The 10,293-nt window shown below is 42.4% G+C and overlaps 1 protein-coding gene and 1 long non-coding RNA gene across 2 annotated transcripts in view; one reads left to right on the forward strand and one right to left on the reverse strand.

Moving 5' to 3' along the window:
* Positions 1-488: 488 nt before the first annotated feature.
* LOC310821642 lies at positions 489-4,341 on the forward strand. Its single transcript, XR_014554874.1, has 7 exons — positions 489-648; positions 1,622-1,740; positions 1,952-2,718; positions 3,078-3,143; positions 3,230-3,292; positions 3,614-3,679; positions 4,123-4,341. It is a non-coding gene; the product is annotated as an uncharacterized lncRNA (long non-coding RNA).
* Positions 4,342-5,200: 859 nt separating this feature from the next.
* Positions 5,201-10,293, reverse strand: part of LOC310821639 (rho GDP-dissociation inhibitor 1-like) — a 15,900-nt gene continuing 10,807 nt past the window's right edge. The window contains exon 6 of the mRNA XM_083693757.1: positions 5,201-9,046. Coding sequence (XP_083549883.1) covers positions 8,847-9,046 — 200 coding nt within the window. The 3' untranslated portion in view covers positions 5,201-8,846. The remainder of the gene's footprint in view (positions 9,047-10,293) is intronic.

Consider the following 10,293-nt stretch of genomic DNA (forward strand, 5'->3'; position numbering starts at 1 on the left):
TGGCATAATTTTCTGTCGTTCGAGTGAGAGCGGGTTTGAGCTTTTTGAAACTTCACGCCGTACCTAAATATTTACAACAAACTTATACAAGGAACCCAAATTGGGAGGAGAATACTTTGTCAAGACATGAGAATGAACTGATGTATGTTAAGACCATTTAAATATTTATTATATTATTATATAAGATAGTGACCAATAATGACCAATAATAAACAATAAAAATAAATGTTTAAATGATCTTAACACGCATCTGTTCATTCACATCTCTTGACAAAACAGATGTTTAATCTCAATGGGATTACCAGTTTAAATAAAAATGATTAATCAAATAAAACATACACATTTACTGTGATCCAATAATATTAAGTATCAATTCCGGTTGACAGACAGCATTTCCCTGATGTGACGTGGTGGCTGGGGCATGTATAAACACACCACAAGGTACGAATTGGTGATCCAATAATATTAAGTATCAATTCTGGTCGACAGACAGCATTTCCCTGATGTGACGTGGTAGCTGGGGCATGTATAAACACACCACAAGGTACGAATTGGCGAGTTCTACAGCAGGCGAGTTCTACAGAGGAGAGATCGTGACTATAACCATAATCTATTTTAGACGAAACCTACTTTCTTCAAGACTCTTTGGTAAGTTAAATGATTTTACTTGCTTGCACAATTATGTTTCTCTCATTTATCAAATGTCAGTTCAAGGGTGATTAAGAAATTGTAATTAAATTATATCTGACAATACTTTACCAAACAAAAATTCTAAGTAAATCTAACATTCCTTTACCCAAAATTTGTATATCAACTGTAAAATCCACAACTCGACTTGCAAAATAATCTTCAGATAACACTTTAGTTAATAGAAGGAAGAGGAAGAATAAAAAAGAAAAACACTTTGCCTGAAAACAGCCGCTTGTGCTCCTTATCTAACCGGCACCAGAAGCTCCAGACCCAGAAGAACATAACAGTGTCAGCAGTGTTATGGTAACGTCAGGCTGCGCTCAGTTACACAATTTGGACACATCAAAACTGAAAAACAGGAAGTCTTATGAATTACTGTGTAACTGAATAAATACTAAAGGGGAGAGAGGTGTGCATGCTTGGGGTAGTGTGTGTGTATATATATATATATATATATATATATATATATATATATATATATATATATATATATAAAAATCTCTTTTTAATAAAACAATTAAATAAATTATGGTACCTAAAGCTTGCCTCTACATCTTGTAGTTTCTGTGATGAGGAGAATAACATCTGCATAAAATATTTCCTGTTACCATGTAAGGTACAAGTGATCTTTAACTTAGGTAGAGAGACAATGCTACACCTCCAGAGATTCAGATTAAAGATTCGATTCGCCCATGAGTAAATAAATAAGCAGTCAAATTCCTTTGATCTTAGAACTGGTTTGGGCAGGTCCAAACACATTACACAGCTCATCCTTCGAGCGAACTTTGATCTTGACTCAAATATTACCATCAATGGCTTATTAATAACACAGGTAATGTTGAACGGTGTTGATATCGGTTCATTTGGATTGAAAATTGCCACAGAAAGCAAACCAGGAGAAGTAGGTTTCAGTTTCATTTCTGTTTGCCAGACGTTTCCTTGATATGACGTGGATGCAGTGGAGAGAATAAATAACTGCCAAAGGGAGCTTTCAGCAGCAATTCATCTGGAAAGTGGCTGTGATCTGTTGTTAAAGATTTACTCTCATTGGTAAGTGAAAATATTTCAAAATACAAAATTACTGTGTAATGTTTTGTGGAGAACTGTACACCGATACATTACCCTGTCAAAACCATTTCTCTCTCTCTCTCTCTCTCTCTCTCTCTCTCTCTCTCTCTCTCTCTCTCTCTCTCTCTCTCTCTCTCTCTCTCTCTCTCTCTCTCTCTCTCTCTCTCTCTCTCTCTCTCTCTCTCTCTCTAAGAGGCTTCGTCAATACGTCCTTTACAGCCTTATCTACTGTCCATCATGACGCTGCAGTTGACAGAACCGTTGAGCAGCTCTATGGTAAACGTTGGTCCACACACCTACACAGGGAGTAGCCGTATCATGTTCTTAACAATGTCTTATTGAATAGCCTGCTATGGGGGTACAAGTGTGGCATAGAACTATCAAGTACATCATTAAGATTCTATTTATTTTTGTAGTTACCAATATCTTGCTCTCTTATCATGCCACAACTTATGTTAAAACCGAGAGACAAAACGACAATTGCAATGTTCAATAACTAATGTGTCAGACTCTTCTCTCCTTTGCTATGCCTTTGGGAGTGTCTCTTCACTCCGTTTCTGGCCGGAAGGGCGCCACCTGGCTGTATGCTGCCAATATAAACATACAAAACCCATGACAAGATAAGTCAAGTACAAACGTGATAACATCACAACTCTGAAACGTGGGTCAGTGACGCGGCCCATGTCAACATAAGTCACTCTTTCTTCACTTTCATCTTCTCTATACTTAGCCTATATTTTTATTTCAGTATTATCAACACTTGTAATATCTAATAGTAGCATAAATGTAGATTTCTGTGTAACATTCATTTCAAAGACAACAGATATCAAATGTCTCTGGTAGACTTGTATTTCACGCATCAAAACAGCAAATTCACTTTAGAAACCGTGTCCCTAGGATTATGCTGTGGCACAGAACTCTTGGTCTGGGAGAAAGGAGGGCAGGGACAAAGTGTATGGGGTAAGGCCGATGAACTGTTTTAACTTTTGTATTTCTGCCCTGTTCACAACATCAGTATGTTATGTGTTCTGCCCCATAATGCATTTAACCTTTATTTATCCAGGTTAGTCTCATTGACATATACAACCTCAATACATTTGATCTGAATGAAACTAAGATGGGTGAATACAGGTTGACTGTATTAGCCTACATTTCATGAGGCCAATGCAAACAGTAACAAAATGACCCACATTCAAAATGACAAGTAAAAATCTATGCTTGAGTCTGTGGTTTGACATGCTCTTCTAAGTAGCAACACGTATAGTTGAATATATAACAGGTAATACTGTCTTCTTTAAAAGAGCTATTTTCTCTTCCAGGATCTTTCACGTCTCATTACACAGTTCTACTGTCCGACCATATGTGGAGGGGAGGAGATGGACTGGGTACGGCCTCTTGATAAGTCTCATCACAAGTACACACACACACACACACACACACTCCTAAATTATTGTCTTGTCTGTTCAAACAGGCTAGTGATGTTACAGACATGCCCGGGTGCCAGGAAGAGCAGAATTGTGAGGAAATGGACTGGGTATGGGCTTCAATAATCAAAAGATACACACACACACACACACAGATACACACACACACACACACACACATCTGAAATATAAAACCACAGATCTATTTCATGATCTGAATGAAACTAAGATGGGTGAATACAGGTTGACTGTATTAGCCTACATTTCATGAGGCCAATGCAAACAGTAACAAAATGACCCACATTCAAAATGACAAGTAAAAATCTATGTTTGAGTCTGTGGTTTGACACGCTCTTCTAAGTAGCAACACGTATAGTTGAATATATAACAGGTAATACTGTCTTCTTTAAAAGAGCTATTTTCTCTTCCAGGATCTTTCACGTCTCATTGCACAGTTCTACTGTCCGACCATATGTGGAGAGGAGGAGATGGACTGGGTACGGCCTCTTGATAAGTCTCATCACAAGTACACACACACACACACACACCAGGAAGAGCAGAATTGTGAGGAAATGGACTCGGTATGGGCTCAATAATCAAAAGACACACACACACACACACACACACACACACACACACACACACACACACACACACACACACACACACATCTGAAATATAAAACCACAGATCTATTTCATGTTGAACCACCCCCCCCCCCCCCCCCGGCCTGATTGAAGGGCTACACAATTGTTTGTTGTGAAACAAACAATAACGGACAAATGCTACCGACCACCTACAGAAATCCACATCAAATATAACACTTGTTTTAACACCAGCAATGTAAATATCTGACATTATAAAACACACTTACAGTTTTGGACAAGGACGGTCTCATTTCAGCTTCAAATGTCCAAATTTGGTCTCCTTGTCTCCACAGAGCTCACCAAGCGACCCCAACTTCTGTGTCTGGAGAGAGAAAGAGGATGAGGATGATGAAGACTAGTGCCACTGAGCCAGTTACTCTTGTAAATACTGTAAATAATGTACATATTAGATTAGATTGTTGTTTGTTTGTGTGCATGTGGTTTCGTGCAGTGCTATATGTACACAAAAAATAAAGTTGTCCTCCGAGAGGGGGGGTGGTGGCTGGGCAAAATTGTTTTGTTTGCAACAACCATATTTTGTTCGCAGATCACGTCAAACAAATCTTACCCGCACTCGAGAAGACAAGAGCACAGCAGGTGGTAGACGGAGAGTGTTGGACCGCCGTATGTTTAACTTCAGATAACTCATTAGAAAACTTCCCAAGCATGTTTCTGCCTGTCTGATCAGCGGTATGAAATTCGACTTCGAACTCGCCGCCTGTTTGCAATCTTCGCCGACACTTGCCTGTAGAGACGTCACTACCCCCGGTGCTCTAGTGACGACTGCCCCCTCTGGTCAAAGGCATGAGTGCTTCCCAATTTTCCTGCCTAAAACAACCAAACAATTGGGCCGGTTTCACAGACAAGGCTTAAGGCCTAGTCCTAGACTAAAAAAGCATTCTCAGTGGCAATTTGCCATTGAAAGTGTGAAATAGAGCGCTTAGTGGCGTAGCACACTAATGCGCATACCACGTAATCGCAAGGTTCCTGGTTCGATTCCGACCCTCGACATATCTTGCAATCATCCCTCTCTCACCCATCCTTCCTGTCAATCTCTACTGTCTCTATCCCAATAAAGCAGAAATGCCCTAAAAACATTTTTTTTTCTTTTTAAAAAGAACGTGTGAAATAGTCCAGGACTAGGCTTAAGCCTCGTCTGTGAAACCGGTCCAATATCCTATATAACAGATTAGATTGGTGTAAGAGCCCATGTATACATCTATCCTATGCTCTTTAAATCCATGCATGGGAGTGGAAAGTGTACACATCATGTAAAAGGTATACTACTTGTTACTCAGGGGTCAACTAATTTAATTCACATTAAGGAATTTATGAACACACACGCAAGATGATACACACGTCAGACCTTCGTTAGAGGCCGATTTGAGTAAACATCTTTATTGACCCAAGAAGAGCAAATCACAAATAATGATCAAATATTTATTTTATACAACCCCACCTGCATGCCAGCGTTTTCATAGAAACTGTACAATGTGAAGGAATGTATGGAACAGCATAAGATCATTCACAATATCACAAACACATTTCATTTGTTAGTTTGTTCTTTCTTCTTTTACATCCACAATCATCAGGTTACAGCTACAGTACGTACATGTCAACGTCAATTTCACTTTTCAGGCCAAATTCATCCAGATTCAAACCTCCTCCCCCTTCAACATACCTAAACAGTATCTAATCATCATGCATTTCTGCTAACGCTCAGGTTTCCAACGCCGGTCCTGGACAGCTGCCATTGGTTGTGCTGGGTCCTGTTTGAATCAAATCACAATGCATCCTTCCTCGCTTCCTTCCTTCCTTCAGGAAATCACTGCTATAAACATGATTGGACTGGTCAAAGCAAGCTTTGCTTGCTTACACCAATCATGTCATGTCAGATCAGTGATTTTTTTCACAAGGAAAGGAGGCCAAGACTGAAGACTGTGGTTAGTTTGTTGTTGGAATCAGGTGTGTTTGTCCTTGGCTGGACCAAAAGCCTGCACACCCAGTAGCAGCTCTCCAGGACTAGAGGGGAGGGGAGGCTAGTGGAGGTCAAAATCAGAGGACAGGTTCATTGTAATTCATGTAATGAATTAAATCCATTCCATGCATTACAATGAGCCCCTCCTCCGATTTCTCCCTCCACCAGCCCCCCCTGCCTGTGGGTTGCATCAACCAGTCTGTGCAAACTTTACAGTTTTTTCATCGACAACATTACATCACGCGTCTCTCGTTTGGAGTGTCGTTAGGTAAAAAGGCTATGCATCCTAATTATCCACCCTTCTCCCGAAGTATGCACTTGTACTCTTCCCCACATGGATTTAACAGCATAGGATTGGTCTAAGCATGGGCTCGTATACCAGTCCAGTCCCATTCAAATCCATCTGGAGAAGTACACAAGTGCATACCTCAGGAGAAGGGTGGGAAAACGGGACGCAGCATTTGAGGCCTGGCTACGGACTATCAGGATTTGAACCGGGGACCTCTCGCACAGATGCCACAAACGTAAACCGTTATGCCAAGAGGACATCCTCGTGGTACGAGGGCTACTGTATATCTGGGCATGGAAGTCGCAGACAGGGCTACCTCATCACGACTGTGAGATTCCAAATCACCTCCGCTACACTCGCTCGACCAGCTCTGGTTCCGAACGAGAGCCGAACACCGTCAATGTCTGGAGCAGCGGACGGTGCGTCACTCGGCCTCCTGTGCTTCTCTGGGTGCTGATCTAGGATCAGCTTGCCCTCCCCAAATCCTAAACCTTAACCATCAGAGGGGAAAACGGCAAAACTGACCCAAGATCAGCCAGCGTCTGTACTAGTCATCACCTTTGACCTTTGAGAGCAGGGAAAGGGTCGCAACACAAACTGAGTGAGGGGGCAGGGGGCGGGAGGGAGGGGACAGGGGGGAGATCTGACTCACGGATCAATGTACATTAAGGCAAATGAAATAAAATAAAAAAACAAAAACAGAATCGTTACATTTGATGTCTTTTCTTTTTTTCTCACACAACCGTAGTCGGCGATCATAAGGCCTCATGGCTAAGGAACGAGAGTGCCGAGGTTTTATCAATACTGACCACGTGACTTGCTTGGGGTCGGGTGGGGGCAAGGAAACAGAACTATTGGTGAATTCTAAGTGGTTGATTCTAATTCTACATTCTAAACATTCTTACTTGAGTTCTCTAGAGGTTCGAACAAAGCGATGAGGGCGTGGTTGGCGAGCACACAGCAGCATGTATGTAAACATGTATAAGGGGAGTGTCCACTAGGGGGCGCTAAGTATGGTTGTCAGTTGGTAGCACAAGTAAGCAAGCCCTTAGTTTGAGCCAACCTGATAGCAAGCACTCCGGGGTGAACCTGCCCTTAGGCACTGTTCTAGGACCAGTTGGTATTAACTTTTACCATTAGAGGGAAAACAAGTAGAAAACTGATCCTAGATTAACCTGCGTCATGGCTAGCAAGCACCATATAGCATACACAACACTGTACAGCCCAAGGCCAAGACATGTTAGATTGGTTAGTTAGTTAGTTAGTGCTACATCTACCCAAACAGTTGTGGAAGAGTTGACAGACTTATCCACCATTTTATCTGCACAACCCTAGCATGCAGCCATAGTTAGTTTCATATCCCATTTTTTTTTTGGGGGGGGGGGGGGGGGGGAAATTACTTGATTTAAGCTGATTCTAGCCGGCTTCTCGTTCTCACTCGGCTAGCTTTAAATGTTACATAGGTTACTTTGATAGGAAATGCGGGGACAAACCTTCCATCCAGATTTCCGCAAAAGATTAAAAAGGTCAATAAATTGGTGGACAGGTGAGTAAAACAGACTACTTTGATCACTTTCTGTATAAGGCAGCGTTAAGGGGGTTTCCACCCCTGTTTTTCAGGGGTTATACATATTTTACTCCATTGTTCACTTTGGCCCCGCCCTGATAGAGGAGGAGAGGGGGAATAGAGGGGGAAGGGACGAGCCGAAGAGGCAAATTCATAATTAATCGTGGGCCGGTTTCCTGGACTAAAATGCGTTTTCAATGGAGATTTTCCATTGAAAATTATATTAAATCCAAGACTAGGCTTAATCTGTGTCCGGGAAACCAGCCCTGTACGTTTCTCACAAGGCAGGTCTTGGTAAAACAGAAACAAACTAAAACAAAGAATGAGTAAGAATGACGATGAAGGCAAACAAAGGAACAACAACGGAGAGAATGGGGGATGGAATGACAATAAAAAGCTGATTAATATCAACAACAAATGTGATCATAGTCGTATAACGTGGCTATCTTAACACGTTTATATCAAAAAAAGGCAAAAGAAAGTCGATTGTACACTTGGACTTTTCCACACAAAGACTCTCTTACAGGTAGAGGAAGACACCATTTTGAGTGGCGGAGGGGGTTAATCTCTTCAAGCAGCACAAACCATGAGGAGGTGAGGTATGAGGGGTGGGAGGGGGGGTGTTGTTGGGGGCAACGAGAAATGGTTACTTGGGATTGGCCGGTTGGTGATGTGAGAGTGAACTGAGGTGGGTGTTTGTGCAACCAATCAAAACGGGTGTGGGGGGTGTATGGACGGACAGAGAGGGGAGGTGGGGGGGGGGTGCTGCTGCTGCTACTACTGCTGCTGTTGCTACAGACAGATAACACTGAAGAAACACAGAGAAACAAAGGATAGATTTAAATAGAGAAGTAGAAATTAAGGCATGAGGATGGAATGAAGGCAACAAAGATAAATACAGAGATGATGGGAGGAGGGGTGGGGGTGGGGGGGGTTAGAGCTAGGTTCGGAAGGCCTCTTCTAAAACAAAACAGGAATGGAGATATCACAGGACTGGGAGGAGGGTTGAAGCATGAGTTAGGGGTTAGGGTTTGATTGGGGGCGGGTTTGGGGTTCGGGACTCTGTGTTGGGTGTGTGTGTGTGTGTGTGTGTGTGTGTAGGGGGGGGGGGGGGGGGTCATGGGGTTGTTGGGGGGGCATGGTTGGTTCCGGTTCCGGGTTCCGAACAAGGCCTCTGGGTTCTCTAGTCTTTCCAGTCTTTCTTGATGTTGAGGTTCCACTCCCAGGAGAGGTGGTCGTGCTTATCGTCGTCAGTGAACTTGGACTTGATGTTGTAGGTTCCACGGGCCAGCATGCCCTTGGGGGCCTCCTCCAGCGGGGTCAGGAAGTCGTAGTCGTCAGACCGGGGACCGTAGCTGCCCACCATGTAGTCCGATTTGTCAACTACCCAGGGGACACAGAGAGAAAGGCAATAACAAACCGTTATTACTCTAACTTAGAACACTGTGCTCATGTGTTTGGGTGCCTTGTGTTTGTAATATGTTGATGTCGTTAATGTGTCATTGTGTTTTATGTCCTTTTTAATCTTATCGGAGCCTGTGAGGCAAAACTAATGTCTGCACAAGGTGACAATAAAGTACGATGTAATCTAACTGTTACAACAGAACTTCTTCTTCTGTTGCTCTGTGCTCCAAGGAATTGCTGCTATTGGTGAAGTCATGGCTAAGCAATAACGCTCCTGGCTCATTCTAATGCATGGAATGGGATAAGGAGTGGTATCAAACACGCCGACAGCCTCCCCTGGTACACATACACCTACTCTCCTGATGGTCGTGGCTTGGTGGGATTCCGTCTCAATAACATTTCTATATGGAAGAAATGAGACTGCCCCCCCCCTCCAACAGAAACACATGCAACTGTTGTTGAAGGGAGAGAACTGCATACTGTAATGTAGTTTTAGTCAGATTGAGATATGTATATATATACATATATATATCTGTATATTGGTCCTGTTTAAGAAACACAAGACTTGTTAACCAACAAGGAACACAGAGAGAGATAACTAAGAAAGGGTGTGTGAGTCCTGGGAAATACACAAGACAGCATTCCAGTCAGGAAAAGACGAGAGGCAACATTCTTGTCGAAAGGAGAGGACAGGAAATGCAATTGGGAAATGATTCAGTTTCATATCTTTAATGTCCCTGAAGCCAAGGGACATTCATTCGCTGCTAAAAACACAAGACCAATGACTAAGAAATAGTTTCAAAACACTACGGCTGATACCTGCTCAATAAAAACATAAAAGAAAGAAACCACAAACATGACTTATAGCAAAACCGTCACTACACATTACATACTAGTCCACGTCTGTTGAACTAGTGCTCAATAATGTAGCTATTGTACAGTGTGTATTGTGACCATGTAAAATTAACTTTAAACTTAATAAACGTAAACTTAATAAGCCCGATAAATACATTACTCACTATAATCTAGGGGACAGTGTTGACAACCTTGTGGATCATAATCAAAACAGCATCTCCATTTCAGGCCCTATGAGCTCTCCATTTCCTCATCCTTGCACTGTTTCTCTTGGCAGATTGGAAGGAAAGGGAGTGTGTGTGGCGTGAAGGGAGTGTGTGTGGCGTGGGGGGGAGATACATCTATGTCAACATCATTAAACCATGGAGGTC

Source organism: Argentina silus, assembly GCF_951799395.1.
Source record: "Argentina silus genome assembly, chromosome: 22".
Lineage (NCBI taxonomy): Eukaryota > Metazoa > Chordata > Actinopteri > Argentiniformes > Argentinidae > Argentina > Argentina silus.